The sequence below is a fragment of the Portunus trituberculatus genome, chromosome 46 (assembly GCF_017591435.1).
Source record: "Portunus trituberculatus isolate SZX2019 chromosome 46, ASM1759143v1, whole genome shotgun sequence".
NCBI classification, from domain to species: Eukaryota; Metazoa; Arthropoda; class Malacostraca; order Decapoda; family Portunidae; genus Portunus; species Portunus trituberculatus.
The window spans coordinates 33205235-33222734 of NC_059300.1; the positions used below are offsets into that span (position 1 = coordinate 33205235).

The 17500-nt window shown below is 43.9% G+C and overlaps 2 protein-coding genes across 7 annotated transcripts in view; both read right to left on the reverse strand.

Moving 5' to 3' along the window:
• LOC123519802 (protein TRACHEARY ELEMENT DIFFERENTIATION-RELATED 7A-like) overlaps positions 1–3037 on the reverse strand; it is a 47935-nt gene extending 44898 nt beyond the window's left edge. The window contains exon 1 of the mRNA XM_045281320.1: positions 2900–3037. Coding sequence (XP_045137255.1) covers positions 2900–3037 — 138 coding nt within the window. The remainder of the gene's footprint in view (positions 1–2899) is intronic.
• The window catches only part of LOC123520002 (lachesin-like), a 188598-nt gene that overhangs the window by 98635 nt on the left and 72463 nt on the right, over positions 1–17500 (reverse strand). The window lies entirely within an intron of this gene.

Here is a 17500-nt window from a genome sequence, read left to right on the forward strand (position 1 = left end):
ACTGAACTGCCATCACTACTACTACCACCACCACCACCACCACCACCACCACTACTATTACCACTCTTATTAATACTACTATTACCGCCACTTCTACTACTACTACCAGTACTACCACTGCTACTACTACTACTACTACAACTAAAAACTCCGTTAAATATAAACACAAACACCGGCACTAAAAATCATAACCACCACCACCACCACCACCACCACAATCACTACCATTATCACCACCACCACCACCACCACCACAATCACTACCATTATCACTACCACCATCACCACCACCACCACCACCACCACCACCATCACCACCACAACCACCACTATCACGTTGTTGTTGGGATGTTGTTTTTATCGCTGACAGTTGTGTGTGTGTGTGTGTGTGTGTGTGTGTGTGTGTGTGTGTGTGTGTGTGTGTGTTGCGCGGCGTGTCGTCACCACAGGTTTTATGAACAAGAGCGGAAAAAAAATGCGGGGTAGAGGGAAAGGGGAAAAAAAAGAAGGGTAGGGGTGGTGTAGAGGGGGCGGAAAGGGGTGAGGTGGAGAGGAAGGGGTGGAGGTGGGTGGGTGGGGCAAAAAAAAGCGACAAAAAAGTGCGTGTGTACGTGATTTCGGGAATAGCGTCCTTAATAATAACAGCGAGAGTGTGGCGGCCCAAAATATTATTACTATTATTGGCGTGGTGGCGGTGGTGGTGGTGGTGGTGGTGGTGGTGGTGGTGGTGGTTTGAGTACTGCTGCTACTATTACTGGTATTACTACTATAGCTGCTACTGCTCTTACTAATGTACTGCTGTTATTACTATTACTTTCACTACTGATATCAATATTAATGCTGCTGCTGCTACTACTAGTACTATCACTACCACTACTGCTACTGCTCACACCACTACCACTGCTGCTGCTGCTGCTATTACTACCACCACCACCTGCTGCTGCACACACCACCACCACTGCTGCTGCACTGCACCACTGCTGCTGCTGCTACACTGCTGCTGCCACTGCTGCTGCTGCTGCACTGCTGCTGCTGCCACTACCACTGCTACTGCTGCTGCTGCTACTGCTGCTGCTACCACTACTACCACCACTACCACCACCACTACTTATCACTGCTGCTACTACAACACTAACAACTACAATTACTACTACTACTACTACAAGTACTACTAGGAACAATAACAAAAACAAGAGAAGAACAAGTAAAAACAACAACAACAACAACAACAACAGCAAGTGAAAGAAGAGATAATATAATATGGTAAATTAGCGGAAAAGGAAAACAAACCTGACAAAGAAGATGTGGAAGATAAGAGGAGGAACAGAGAGAGGGGAGATGATGAGAAGAGTGGGGTGACGAGGGAGAGAAAATGATAAGGGAGGAGGAGGAGGAGGAGGAGGAGGAGGAGGAGGAGGAGGAGGAAATAAGGAGAAAAAGAAAGAAAGTAGATGGAAGGAGGGAAAGGTGAAGATGGAGATATAAGAGAAGATGAGAGAGAGAGAGAGAGAGAGAGAGAGAGAGAGAGAGAGAGAGAGAGAGAGAGAGAGAGAGAGAGTTGTGGATAACGATGATAAAGAGTATAACAGACTAAAACGTGCACACACACACACACACACACACACACACACACACACACACACACACACACACACACACACACACACACACACACACACACACACACACACACACACACTCAATCAAACTATTGGAAGCAAAACACACTTTCTCAATGAAAATATACAATAAAAAAAGTTGAAATGTATTGCTTTTAAGAATATTACAACATTTTCGACTTAAATAATAACACACGAACATCCAAAACTTTATTATTATTATTATTATTATTATTATTATTACCTTGATTGCCTTAATTAACGATGAGATCCAACAGCATTCATATAATAATAGTAATAATAATAATAATAATAATAATAATAATAATAATAATAATAATAATAATAATAATAATAATAATAATAATAATAATGGCAATAACAAAATAGTTGTATAGCAAAACTGTTCCTCCAAATGAACAAAAACAATAACAACACCAAAAGTTATTGACACGTACGCACCCGAGAGAGAGAGAGAGAGAGAGAGAGAGAGAGAGAGAGAGAGAGAGAGAGAGAGAGAGAGAGAGAGCTTGTGTAATAAATAAAGTGAAAGGGAATATCAACCGATGTCACAGCTCTCTCTCTCTCTCTCTCTCTCTCTGCGTGACAGATAAATAACCGTAAATGAACATGTTTGGAACGAGTATTTTCGATCAAAAGGCAGAACGTGGATGTATGAATGGTCTCTCTCTCTCTCTCTCTCTCTCTCTCTCTCTCTCTCTCTCTCTCTCTTTGGTTGTCTGGTTGCTTGTCTATCTGTCTTTATGTTCAGGCGATTTATGTTTACGTTTATGCTGCCTTGTGTGTGTGTGTGTGTGTGTGTGTGTGTGTGTGTGTGTGTGTGTGTGTGTGTGTGTGTGTGTGTGTGTGTGTGTGTGTGTGTGTGTGTGTGTGTGTCAATCAAGTAATGGATGAATATATTCAATATTCAATTCTTTTTTTCATTTTACTTATAAGTGGTAATAGATTAGCTTCTCCTTTATATATATATATATATATATATATATATATATATATATATATATATATATATATATATATATATATATATATATATTCTTCTCTCCTTTAAAAAGACGAGAGTTTCTCCCCGATCCTCCCCAAGCCTCCTGTGCCATGCAGGCTGCCTGGCTAGCGGGGCTCAGGATCACTGGTGCTCTACTGAAGCCTCATCACTGACGATCATAATTCTACAAAACACATTTGACACAGGTTAGAATCAAATATCAAAATAAATGTTGTGGGGTGAAAAAGTTCAGCGTGGCGTCCAGCCTGCACACCAGCTGGCGCCGTGCCCTGCCCGCGCCAGTGCCTGATGTGCCACGTGGCGCCGCGAGCAGGCCGCTGGCTTGCTGTTGCCACGAATCAGGCCAGGCAGGCCCAGACAGAAGAGTTAGTGCGGTTGTTGAGGCTGGCATGGATGTCTAGAAGTCGTCAGGGAAGTGTCTCCACTGTTCTTCCTCCAGGGAGGAAACACTTTCCCGGGAGGCATCTCCGCCCCTCCACGCCCACACCCGCCACGCGTCTCTCGTAAGGAAAGTTTTTCTGCCCTTCCTCTCCTTGGCGTGCTGTGGCTGTCCTTGGCCCCAGTAAACCTGCCGGCCTGCTTGCATCCCCACAGACACGGGCATCACGTGCCGCAGGCTGTGTGTGCTGGCTTTTCACCCAAGACTGGAATGGTGAGGTGCAACAGATTGATAGTGTCTGAGGGAGAACCAGTTACAAGGCAAGGACGCACAACACAACAGGCCGTCAGCACAGTGTGGCGACCACCGCACCTCAGGAGGCAGAGGTGATAGAGGCCTCTGTGGCTGGTGCACCTCACCAAGCACTGCCGCTCTTGTTAGTACTTCATTAGGAGTGTTATCATCATTGTTATCATCATCATTATTATTAATATTACTATTATTATTATAATTAGTATTATTATCAATATTATCATTACTATTATATCTTTATCATTTTGCAATGTCATTATTACCATTGTTATTCCTGACCACTTTTTTCAAAGCCACAAAACAATATTACATCTCTTTCATTCTCCTTCTCTATTCTCCTTCATCTCCTTTCCTGTTCTCTTTCGTTCACTCATTCATTCATTCTTTCCAAGGTTACTCTTTTTCAATGTTGTCACAGCCGCGCACTGGCGTCCTTCAGGCTTTCTTCTGCCACTTAACAAACAAACCCTCGCTATTTCATCTCCTCCTCCTCCTCCTCGCATCACACAACATCCTTTCCACCTCCTCCCACTCGTATCGTTTCCCCTTCCCTCCGTTCCCGCTCTCCACTCATCCCTATCATAGATCAGCACCACTGTCCCTTCCTCCTCCTCCTCCTCCTCCTCCTCTTCCTCCTCCTCCTCCACCCACAACCCCCATCCCCCATCTCCCCACCTATCAGCTCTCCACCACGAAACCCTTTCAAAATTTCCCCCAATATAACATCTCCCCTCTCCTTTCCTCCCTCCTCACTTTGCCTCCCTCCCCCATCCCTCTTCTCCCACCCACACCCACACCCAGCCATCATAAATAGAGTAATGAAGTTTAAAACGTGCCCGGGGAACGAAATGCAGTCTTCCTCCTCCTCCTCCTCCTCCTCCTCCTCCTCCTCCTCCCCCTCCTCCTCCTCCTCCTCCCATATTCACATGTTCCTATACACACATACATACATAGACCACTCTTCCTCCCCCACCTTCTTCCCCCTTCCCTCCTCCTCCTCCTCCTCCTCCTCTCCCCAACTACGGCAAAAATATAGGGAAAAAATACAGAGAAGGGGAAAAAATGAATATACAGCTGAATTTTTTTTTATTTATTTTATTTTTAAGTGAAAGTATAAAATTGCATTGAAAAAAAGTGCATTGTACTATTTTTAATTTGAGAGAGAGAGAGAGAGAGAGAGAGAGAGAGAGAGAGAGAGAGAGAGAGAGAGAGAGAGAGAGAGAGAGAGAGAGAGAGAGAGAGAGAGAGAGAGAGAGTATACGGGGAAAAGATATATGATAAAGGAAAAAAAAAAGAAAAGGGAGAGAGAAGGCAGGAGTTTACGAAAAAGAGAAAGGAAGAGAAGAAGAGGAAGGAAGGAAGAGAGAAAAGAAGACGAATAAAGAGGAAAGGAAGAGGAAAGAGGGAGAGGTAGGAGGAAAAAATACGTGAGGCTGAGAGGAAAGTTTAGACATGGATGGAGGAGGAGGAGGAGGAGGAGGAGGAGGAGGAGGAGGAGGAGGAGGAGGAGGAGGAGGAGGAAGAAGAGGAGGAGGAGGAGGAGGAGGAGGTAAGGGTGGTGACTAGGAGGAAGTAAGCAAATGCGAGCACACACACACACACACACACACAGAGAGAGAGAGAGAGAGAGAGAGAGAGAGAGAGAGAGAGAGAGAGAGAGAGAGAGAGAGAGAGAGAGAGAGAGAGAGAGAGAGAGAGAGAGGTCAAGGGTTACACTCCACAGGTCACGTGATTAATCGTGGGCGAAAGCTATTAGTGTCCATACTGCATCATGGGCTCTCTCTCTCTCTCTCTCTCTCTCTCTCTCTCTCTCTCTCTCTCTCTCTCTCTCTCTCTCTCTCTCTCTCTCTCTCTCTCTCTCTCTCTCTCTCTCTCTCTCTCTCTCTCTCTCTCTCTCTCTCTCTCTCGTTCTGAATTTAATTTTTTGCCCAAAACTTATTCCTTCCCTTTTTTCATTCCTTTTTACTTAACTCCCTTCTACCCCTCCCTCCTCCTCCTCCTTGTCCTCCTCCTCCTCCTCCTCCTCCTCCTCCTTGTCTTCCTTCTCCTTCTGTGGCGAAGAATCAAATCTTGTACACGCTTTTCCTGTTAATATATTTTGTCAAAGAAGAGAAATGGGAGGAGGAGGAGGAGGAGGAGGAGGAGGAGGAGGAGGAGGAGGAGGAAGAAAGGATAGAACATCAATAACTAAAAACGAAAAAGAGGAAGAAAAGAGAGAGAAAATAAAATTACTAGTAGTAGTAGTTTTAGAAGAAGAAAAAAAAGAAAGAAGAAGAAGAAGAAGAAGAAGAAGAAGAAAAGATGAAGAAAAGAATAAGAATAAGAATAAGAATAAGGAGAAGAAAAAAAGAAGAAGAAGAAGAAGAAGAAGAAGAAGAAGAAGAAGAAGAAGAAGAAGAAGAAGAAGAAGAAGAAGAAGAAGAAGAAGAAGAAGAAGAAGAAGAAGAAGATTAATCCCGTGCCTCGCTTCATCTCCGTCACTTAGTATGAACCAAAAAATTGAAAGAAAAAAAATAGTTTCCCAAAAGAAAAAAAATTAGTTTCCATATAATGAGAGAGAGAGAGAGAGAGAGAGAGAGAGAGAGAGAGAGAGAGAGAGAGAGAGAGAGAGAGTTATTCCTTCCTCCTCCTCCTCCTCCTCCTCCTTCTCCTTTCCTTCCTCTTCTCTTCGTCTTTAACTCTTCCTTATCATCCTTCTTCCTATCTATCCCTCTCCTTCAACTTTCCCTCTTTCCTTCCTTATCTCCTCTTTCATTCCTCCTTCCTCATTCCTCCCTCCTTTTCTCTCCCATACATTCCCATTCCTCCCTCCCTCTTGCTCTCCCATCCATCCTCTTCACTTCCACACTTCCCGATCACTCTCCCTCCCCATCACAATAACAAAGGGCCCACAAATCTGCTGCCGTTCGTCCCTTCCTTTGTGTTCCTTTGTGTTTCCTTCCATTCCCTCAAAACTTCACTAATAATACTTAAAACCTGTTGCCAAATTAGGGAAGGGAAGGGAAGAGAAGGGAGGCGAAGGGGAGAAAGGGGAAGGGAAGGGAAGGGGAAAGGAGGGGAGAAAGGGAAAAAGAAGGGAAAAGAAGGGAAGGGAAGGGAAGGGAAAGGGAAAGGGAAGGGAAGGGGAGGGGAGGGAAGAGATGGGATGGGGAAGGGAAGGGAAGGGGAGAGAAGGGAAGAAGATAACATTTAGGAGGAGTAGGAGGTAATAGTGATTGTACGGTGGTGGTGTTGGTGGTAGAGGAGGAGGAGGAGGAGGAGGAGGAGGAGGAGGAGGAGGAGGAGGAGGAGGAGGAGGAGGAGGAGGAAGAGGAGGAGGAGTAGGAGGATCAAGCGAGTCGAAACAAAAGGAGCATCGTTGCCTTGTCTTGGGACATAAACAAAGCAGAGAGAGAGAGAGAGAGAGAGAGAGAGAGAGAGAGAGAGAGAGAGAGAGAGAGAGAGAGAGAGAGAGGATTCTTTATATTTCTCGTTAGGAAGGCGAAATATACAAAATGCTCATAGTGATAGCAATAATAATAATAATAATAATAATAATAATAATAATAATAATGACAACAACAATAATAGAATACAGATATGAATTTGAAGTAAGAAAAATAAAAATTCTTAATAACTTCTTGCTTCATTCTACCAACCATACTATCTATCTGTCCATCTATCTATCTATTTATCTATCTACCTTTCAACCTCTTTATCTACCTTTCTATCTATCCATCTATCTGTCTGTCTATCTATCTATCTCTCTCTTTCTCTCTCCCTCTCTCTCTATCTCTCTATCTCTCTATCTATCAAGAAAGAGAATAAGAGGGGAGCAGGAAACATTATGAGCAAGACTTGACTTATGGCGCTCTCTCTCTCTCTCTCTCTCTCTCTCTCTCTCTCTCTCTCTCTCTCTCTCTCTCTCTCTCTCTTTCTCTCTCTCCACCCCCCCTCCCTCTCTCCCCTTTAATTAATGTCACCAAGTTTCAGGACCAGAAAATTAAGAATTCGGAGGCTCCCCATCTTCCTCCTCCTCCTCCTCCTCCTCCTCCTCCTCCTCCTCCTCTTCCCTTCCTCCCTGACCACTTGATATTGTTTGTGAGAGCGTGTGTGGTTCTGGTGGTGGTGGTGGTGGTTGTGTGTATGTGTGTGTGTGTGTTTCGTTAAGATTGGATGAAAAGAAGAGAAAGGGGAAGGGAAGGAGGAGGAAGGGGAAGAAGAGGATTGTACTATGAAGGAGGAGGAAGAGGAGGAGGAGGAGGAGGAGGAAGGTGTGCAGAAAAACATGGTAAATGGAAGAGAAGGGAAGAGAACTGGAGGAGATAGAGGAAAAGGAGGAGGAGGAAAAGTAAAAGAAGGAGAAGGAGAAGGAAGAGAAGGAGGAGGAGATGTAAGAGGAGAAGAAGGACATGGAAGAGGAGGAGGAGGAGGAGGAGGAGGAGGAGGAGGAGGAGGAGGAGAGAGGAGGGAAGAGGAGGAAGCAAATCCTTAATGCGTTGCTAATGAATCAAGGTCGTTCTGGAGGAGGAGGAGGAGGAGGTGGAGGAGGAGGAGAAGGAGGAGGAGGAAGAGGAGGAGAACCCTAAAGGAGAGAGAGAGAGAGAGAGAGAGAGAGAGAGAGAGAGAGAGAGAGAGAGAGAGAGAGAGAGAGAGAGAGAGAGAGAGAGAGAGAGTCAAACAGCAGACATACATAAACAGAAACACACACGCACACACACACACACACACACACACACACACACACACACACACACACACACATACAGACAGACAGATAGGAATGTTAGTAGGGCAGAAAACACTACTTCCTGCCCATTATAACTTCGAGAGAGAGAGAGAGAGAGAGAGAGAGAGAGAGAGAGAGAGAGAGAGAGAGAGAGAGAGGGGTAGTAGAAGGGAGGAATAGGAAAGCTCTGGGAGGAGGAGGAGGAGGAGGAGGAGGAGGAGGAGGAGGAGGAGGAGGAGGAGGAGGAGGAGGAGGAGGAAACGAGGTAAAATAGAGTAGGGGAGGAGAGAGAAAAAGAATAAAAATTCCAAGAGGAAAATAATAAAGAAAATAAAAAAAAGGAACTGCTAGTCAAAAGATAAATGGAGCGAGAGAGAGAGAGAGAGAGAGAGAGAGAGAGAGAGAGAGAGAGAGAAATGCGGACTTACAGAATCCAATGCAACACTACTAAGGATTTCTCTCTCTCTCTCTCTCTCTCTCTCTCTCTGGTCGTGGGAGAAATATTTATGTGTCTTTAAATGCTCACAATCACTAAAAATGCTCTTATCTTTCCTCTCCACATTTTTTCCCATCTCTCTCTCTCTCTCTCTCTCTCTCTCTCTCTCTCTCTCTCTCTCTCTCTTACTCTCTCTTTGTGAGCCCTTGACGGCGGTGATGGACGACGCAGGGTGAAGAGGGAGAGAAGGTGAGAGAAAGTGAGAGGGAAAGAGAGAGAAAATGAGTGAGTGAGGGAGGGGGAGAGAGAAGCAAAAGGGAGAGAGTGGAAGAATGTGAAAGAATTGTGAGAGAGAGAGAGAGAGAGAGAGAGAGAGAGAGAGAGAGAGAGAGAGAGAGAGAGAGAGAGAGAGAGAGAGAGAGAGAGAGAGAGAGAGAGTTTCCCTCCCTTCCTGCATTTTGATGGGCAGTTTATAAAAGCAGATTCTTGGTGATACTGCCTGTAGTAGCAGTAGTGGTAGTAGCAGTAGTAGTAGTAGTAGTAGTAGTAGTAGCAGCAGTAGTAGAAGTAGTAGTAGTAGTAGTAGTAGTAGTAGTAGTAGTAGTAGTAGTAGTAGTAGTAGTAGTAGTAGTAGTTGTTGTTGTTGTTGTTGTTGTTGTTGTTATTATTCTTGTACTACTAGTAGTAGTAGATGCAGTAGTAGTAGTAGTAGTAGTAGTAGTAGTAGTAGTAGTAGTAGTAGTAGTAGTAGTAGCAGTAGCAGTAATAATAATAGTGATAGTAGTAGTAGTAGTAGTAGTAGTAGTAGTAGTAGTAGTAGTAGTAGTAGTAGGTGAGGATAATATTTTTTTCCATCTAATTTAAACAGAAAACAAAATCGTGTGTGTGTGTGTGTGTGTGTGTGTGTGTGTGTGTGTGTGTGTGTGTGTGTGTGTGTGTGTGTGTGTGTTGGCGCGGCGCCATGTTGTAAATAAATAAACAAACAGATAGATAGTCAAATAAATAAATGAATAGACAAACAAATAAATAAGTAAATAAACACATGAAATCGGATAAAATGCCTCTCTCTCTCCTCTCTCTCTCTCTCTCTCTCTCTCTCTCTCGGGTCATTCAATCACAGCAATGGCAGCCCAGCCTCTGTCTATCTATCTGTTTATCTGTCTATCTGTTTGTGTAACCCTCCCTCTCCCTCTTTCTCCCTCCTTCTCCCTCTCTCCCTACCCTCCTCTCTTTACCAAACTTTCCTCCTTCCTCCCATCCTCCTCCTCACTAGTAGTCCTCCACCACCTCCTCCTCCTCCTCCTCCTCCTCCTCCTCCTCCTCCTCCTCCTCCTCCTCATGCAAATCCCTCTCTCACTTTCCCCTCTTTATTTCTCTCCCATCATCCTGTTCCTCCTCTCCTTCTTCCCCTCATCCTCTCCCCTCTCCCTCCATTTCCATTACCTCTCCTCCTCTTCCTCTTCCCTCACAACCACTCCCTCCCATTCCCAAACTAACCTCCTCTCTCTCTCTCTCTCTCTCTCTCTCTCTCTCTCTCTCTCTCTCTCTGTACTTCGAGTCTGAATTCTACGGAGCAGAAAATACAGGTTTAAACAACTCTCACTCTCTCTCTCTCTCTCTCTCTCTCTCTCTCTCTCTCTCTCTCTCTCTCTCTCTCCCTCCTGTTTACAAAAGGTTAATTTGACTCAATGTAAATTAAAATGATGGTGTTATCGGTGGGCTGAGCAAAAATATCCATGGAAAACATCAATTAGTATACATATGTATTTTTGGGATACGTGTGTGTGTGTGTGTGTGTGTGTGTGTGTGTGTGTGTGTGTGTGTGTGTGTGTGTGTGTGTGTGTGTGTGTGTGTGTGTGTGTGTGTGTGTGTGTGTGTGTGTGTGTGTGTGTGTGTGTGTGTGTGTGTGTGTTGGGTGTGGGTGTGAGAGAGAGAGAGAGAGAGAGAGAGAGAGAGAGAGAGAGAGAGAGAGAGAGAGAGAGAGAGAGAAACAAAACCCAGGATTTCGAGGCTAACAAAAAAAAAAGGCTTTATTTCAAGCTAAATACAGGAATTTCTCTCTCTCTCTCTCTCTCTCTCTCTCTCTCTCGCTGGAATGACGTCACTAATTACGTCATCTTTGTTTACATTTTGCTAGGCGTGAGGCAACCCCCCCTTCCCTTTCCCCTTCCCCTTCCCCTATTCCCCCTCTTCCCCTCTCTCCTTCCCCTTCCCTTTACCCATCATACCCAAAAGAGGAGGAGGGGGTGAGGTGGGAGGGGGGAGATTGGGAGGAAGAATGCGTGGGAGAGAAGGGATAGAGAGGAGGAGGGAGAGGGGAAGGGAAAGGGGAAGGGAGAGGGGAAGGGAGGGGAAGTGAGGGGAGGGGAGAGGTGAGGTGGGGATTTCACTTTACACAAGGATTATTATTATTCTGTCAACGTACGTAACGCAATAACAGAGAGAGAGAGAGAGAGAGAGAGAGAGAGAGAGAGAGAGAGAGAGAGAGAGAGAGAGAGAGAGAGAGAGAGAGAGACCTTTAAACTTTGCAACAGAATAAAAATAAAAGTTGTGTTAGAAATCCCAAACCAGAGAGAGAGAGAGAGAGAGAGAGAGAGAGAGAGAGAGAGAGAGAGAGAGAGAGAGATACAGATACAGATACAGATACAGACAGACAAACATCAACACCTTCAATAGTGACTCAAATCGAAAACACACACACACACACACACACACACACACACACACACACACATGTACGTAGCCACTGCCTCACGTCCTGCCTCACTTCCGGCTGTGGAATTGATAGCATAATATTTTGGTTCCACACTGATCCGCCTCAGGTAGACACAGGGAGAGTAGATAGAGAAGCAGGTGGGTAGATAGGTGAAGGTGGGAGGGATAGGTAGATAGAGAGAAAATAGGTAGATAGGTAGGTAGATAAAGAAGGTATGGATGAATAGATAGATAGATAGATAGATAGATAGATAGATAGATACAGATAAACAAAAAGATAAATAGAAAAATAGAAAAATAAATAAATAGATACACTGACAGATAGATAAACAGATAGACAGATAGCTTCATGTATAGATAGATAATACAAATATAGATAGATAGACACAAAAGGACACATGAGAGATAAAAACACGATAAGAAGAAAAATCAATGGATAAGTAGACGAACAGATAAAAGAGATAAGAAGATAACCAAACATACAGACATACATACACACACATACATACATACATACATACATACATACAAAAACACATATGGATAGATAAATAGATAGGTGGATATACAAACAGAGGACAGAACTGATAGATAAACAAGGAAATAGACAGATATAGATAAACATTTGTAACTAGAGAGAGAGAGAGAGAGAGAGAGAGAGAGAGAGAGAGAGAGAGAGAGAGAGAGAGTGCTGACATTCCCTGTGTGGTCGATAAAAGTCAAGAACTGGGCAGGTGGATCCATCATGATTAAACATAAATTATTCACTTTACAACGCAAGGAACACACCTATCTCTCTCTCTCTCTCTCTCTCTCTCTCTCTTTATCCATTTGTCCTCCTCTCGTCCTCTCTTTACCTCGTTTACTCTTCTTTTCTTTTCCTTTTCTCTCTTATTTTCTCCTTCCTCCTCTTCCTCATTCTAAACTTCTTCCTTTCTATATTGTTTCTTTATTTTTATTCACTCTCCTTCGTTACTTATATATTTTTGTCCCAGTTTTCCTTCTCCTTCTCTCTTTCTCTCTTTCTCTCCATTTCTTCTTCGTCGTTTTATTTTTCTCTGGTTTTTATTTTATTTTACATGATTTTTTTTCCTTACTTAGTTTACTTCCTGTTTTATCAATAATTTTCCTCCTCTCGAATGATTTTTCTTTCAGTTATTTTCTCTTCCTCTTCATCTTTCACTCCCTCTTCACTCCCTCTCTTCTTCCTCTTCCATTTGGTTTTCTCTCTTCTTTCTCTCTCTCTCCCATTTTCCTCCTTCCCTCCTTCACTATTCAGCCTCCTCCTCCTCCTCCTCCTCCTCCTCTCTCTCATTTTTCTTCTCTCCTCTCTTCAAATCCATCATCCTCGTTCTTTATTTTGTCTCCCTTTTTATTCTTTCTTATTTTTTTCCTCCAATTTTTCTTTCTCCTTTTTTTCTTCCTCCAATTCCTCGTTCACTTCCTTCCATTACTTTCTCCCTCCTTCTCTCCTCTCCTTTCTCTTTTTCTTGTCCTTCCCTTTTCCTTTATTTTTCAAACAAGAATATTATTTTCTTTTTTTCCTTCTCTCTCTCTCTCTCTCTCTCTCTCTCTCTCTCTCTCTCTCTCACCTTTTCTATCTGCTATTCCGAAATGGCGAAAAGTCGGCTGGGAAAATAAATACAAACACACACACACACACACACACACACACACACACACACACACACACACACACACACACACACACACACACACGAGCAGATAAAAAAAAGGTCACTATGAACACTGCAATGCTCTCTCTCTCTCTCTCTCTCTCTCTCTCTCTCTCTCTCTCTCTCTCTCTCTCTCTCGTATAAACATGAGGGACCATTTTTTGGCGTGAGAGAAAGAGAGAAGCAAAAATTACACAAACGATCTCTAACCTCTCCCTCCCTCTCCCTCTCCCTCTCCTCTCTCTCTCTCTCTCTCTCTCTCTCTCTCTCTCTCTTTGTTTATGTCCAGTGAGGTGCTGGAAGCGGCGCGTGGTAGGAGATGAGTGGGAGAGAGAGAGAGAGAGAGAGAGAGAGAGAGAGAGAGAGAGAGAGAGAGAGAGAGAGGGAGAAAAAGGGAGGGTGGGATGCGGAGGCGAGTAAGAGACAATGAGGTGCAGGAGGAGGAGGAGGAGGAGGAGGAGGAGGAGGAGGAGGAGGAGGAGGGGAAAGTCTGTTGTTATTATTGAGAATTTTCTGGCGTCAAGATGCTTCACTGATGATGAGGAGACGAAGGGCAAGTGTGTGTGTGTGTGTGTGTGTGTGTGTGTGTGTGTGTGTGTGTGTGTGTGTTGTTGCTGCCGCTACATATATATTGAAGAAATGAATGCTATATATATATATATTTTTTTTCTTTTTTACGTTAAGGCCTATAGCGCCTGTAGGCACACTTAAAGTATATGTAGGAAGCACTGTTCAGCTTCCGCCCATTAGTGGTGCAGGCAATTTTATTTATAGTGGTATCCATATTAGGGCCCATATCACCTAAGCCCATCTTGGGTGTAAGGCAATTACACCTCCACCTTGAACCTGGGTATCATGGTGACATGTAGGTAATTTTAAACCACTCAAATGGCATAGCTTCAAAGCGGTATGTGGTGGGATTCCAACCTATGCGTGGACGTCTGCCTGATCCCACGCTCACCACCTTATCCACTGCGCCACCGCTCAAACATTATAAAAAGTAGTAGCAGTAGTAATAGTAGTAGTAATATTATTATTATTATTATTATTATTATTATTAGTAGTAGTAGTAGTAGTAGTAGTAGTAGTAGTAGTAGTAGTAGTAGTTGTTGTTGTTGTTGTTAGTAGTAGTAGTAGTAGTAGTAGTAGTAGTAGTAGTAGTAGCAGTAGAAGTAGTGAAAATAATGATGATAATGATGATGATACGAAGAATTACAATAAAAACAACAACAACAACAAACACCCTCTCTACTGCAGTCCATCTCTTCACCACCAACACCACCACCACCACCACCACCACACACCACCACCACCACCACACCACCACCACCACCACAACCATTACCACCACCACTTCATTACCACCAAACCCACCACCACTACCTCCACCACCACTACCACCATAATCCTTTCTTAAATGTGTGTGTGTGTGTGTGTGTGTGTGTGTGTGTGTGTGTGTGTGTGTGTGTGTGTGTGTGTGTGTGTGTGTGTGTGTGTGTGTGTGTGTGTGTGTGTGCAGGAGCGGAAGCACCCAACCCGCCCTGACATCTAGACTTCGGAAATGAAAAATGGAACGTCCAAGATGATGATTTTCCTCCTCGGTGACTCCATTGTGGGAGGAGGAGGAGGAGGAGGAGGAGGAGGAGGAGGAGGAGGAGGAGGAGGAGGAGGAGGAGGAGAAGGAAGAAGAGGAGGAGGAGGAGGAGAAGGAGGAGAAAGAGGTCTTATGCTACTGTCCATGTTGCTCTCACGTTCTTTTTCTTCTTCCTTCCTCGTCCTCCTCCTCCTCCTCCTCTTCCTTCTTCTATCCTCTTCCTCCTCCTCCTCCTCCTTCTTCTATCCCTCTTCCTCCTCCTCCTCGTATTATCTTTTATATTATTTCCTGTTGATCTTATTTTCATTTATTCAATTATTATTATTATTGTCCACTCAGAGAGAGAGAGAGAGAGAGAGAGAGAGAGAGAGAGAGAGAGAGAGAGAGAGAGAGAGAGAGAGAGAGAGAGAGAGAGAGAGAGAGAGAGAGAGAGAGAGAGAGAGAGAGAGACCAAAGGAGAGAGAGCAAGCGGCTTAACGGAGGAGCAAGAGGAGGAGGAGGAGGAGGAAGGAGGAGGAGGAGGAGGAGGAGGAGGAGGAGGAGGAGGAGGAGGAGGAGGAGGAGGAGGAGGAGGAGGAGGAGGAGGAGGAGGAGGAGGAGGAGAGAGGAGGAGGAGGAGGAGGAGGAGGAGGAAAATCAGAGGTGGAGAGCAAGGATAGACGAAGGAAAGGAGGAGTTGAAGGATGGGGATGAGGAATAGTACTAGTAGTTGGAGAAGGAGGAGGAGGAGGAGGAGGGAGGAGGAGGAGGAGGAGGAGGAGGAGGAGGAGGAGGAGAGATACGACCAGTTGGAGGAGGAATTAATTGTGAAGTTAATTGGAGGGGTGAAATCTCTCTCTCTCTCTCTCTCTCTCTCTCTCTCTCTCTCTCTCTCTCTCTCTCTCTCTCTCTCTCTCTCTCTCTCTCTCTATATATATATATATATATATATATATATATATATATAGAGAGAGAGAGAGAGAGAGAGAGAGAGAGAGAGAGAGAGAGAGAGAGAGAGAGAGAGAATCATATAAGAGACCTAACTAATATTTGACTCCGTTCATTAAACAGAAGACCGTGAAATTTAGACAATCTCTCTCTCTCTCTCTCTCTCTCTCTCTCTCTCTCTCTCTCTCTCTCTCATCTCCTCTTATACCCTACTCTGCTCATTTCCTCCCCAAGAGAGAGAGAGAGAGAGAGAGAGAGAGAGAGAGAGAGAGAGAGAGAGAGAGAGAGAGAGAGGTGGTTGGGGACGCTGAGGAAGAGAAAAAAAAAGGGAAGAGGTATTGAAGATTAGTCGTAAAGGAGAAGGAAGAGATGGAGGAGGAGGAGGAGGAGGAGGAGGAGGAGGAGGAGGAGGAGGAGGAGGAGGAGGAGGAGGAGGAGGAGGAGGAGGAGGAGGAGGAGAAAAGCAGCTGTCGACATCTGCATGTGATCACAGAGAGAGAGAGAGAGAGAGAGAGAGAGAGAGAGAGAGAGAGAGAGAGAGAGAGAGAGAGAGAGAGAGAGAGAGAGAGAGAGAGAGAGAGAGAGAGAGAATGATTTATCGTCTCCCCCATAACACAAATCTTCCTCTCTCGTACTGAAAAAAAGCAAATAACGATAAATAATGATAAAAAAAAAGGCTGAACAATATAGATGAGCAAACAGAGGATGGAAATATCAAGCAAACAGATCACAAATAACGAAATGAAATGGTGATGGGCTGCGGAAAGTACACTATGGTCACACGAAGAGATATAACATTAAAAAAAGTACAGATTTCCTAACTTGCTTTCTGTATTCCTAACTCAACCTAGTCTAACCTGAAATTAACCTAAAGTGGTTTCTATATGCCTCACTTAAGCTAAGATAACCTAATGCCACCTAATCTTAACCTAACCTAACGTAACCTAAAGTGTTTCTGGATACCTAACCTAACCTAATATAACCTAACCTAACCTAATATAACCTAACCTAACCTAACCTAGCCTAACGTAACCTAACATAACCTAACCTTAATCTAACCTAACCTAACCTAAAGTGCTTTCTATACTTAAACTAACCTTTGCCTTTTTTCATGGTCATATTTTGTGCGTTTTGTTTTCATTCTTGATACAAAAAAGGTTAATGAATAGATTTAGTCTGCTCGAACACATATATTTATACATACACACACACACACACACACACACATATACACACACACACACACACACACACACACACACACGTCTGTAAAATTCTGAAACATGTAATTGCTAAAAGATGATAGTCAGACATACTAAATTTTTATTACAATTAAGTAAATTTGTCAGGTAGCTTCGACTCGACAGATTGCTGCCAACGTGTATAATTATCTCTTATTATCTATGCATATATTTATTTACATGACACGATGATAAACACACACACACACACACACACACACACACACACACACACACACACACACACACACTTCAGTTCTTCTATGCAAAGCCAATGTCTCTCGTCTCAGCTTACATACTTCATCCCTCATTCCCTTCTGAGTCAACAACTTAAAAAAACGTCTTTAATCAGTTTGCTATTGTGTGTCCTTGGCTTAACTCCGTCACACATAAAAACAAACGAGAATAAAATGAACGTACCAATTAATTCAGACACACAGCGAGAAAGGAAGCGAATCCGTCCATTTCTTTCCGAGATTCGAGTGTGTTTATCCAGTGCGTTGCTCCACCCACCACCACACACCACACAGCCCCTCCAGAGTATTCAAGGTGTGAACAGGTGAAAAGAGAACCTCCCTCACTGACTTGCACATAAACAAACCAAACAGGACGAAGAGAAATGACACACCAGCTTTATCTGACACTTTCATTCATTCCCTTTCATCAGATTCTCAGAAGTTGACGTTTTTTTTTACTTTCAACTTTGAGTCTAGTGTTTGTGTTTGTGTGTGTGTGTGTGTGTGTGTATCTGTGTGTGTAAAGGTGAAAGGGAGGCGTGCAGGTAAGCGAGTGATTAATTATAGTGTGGCAGGTGAGACTCAGGTGATGATGGGCTGGCTAATCAATTACTCTACCTGTTATTAATT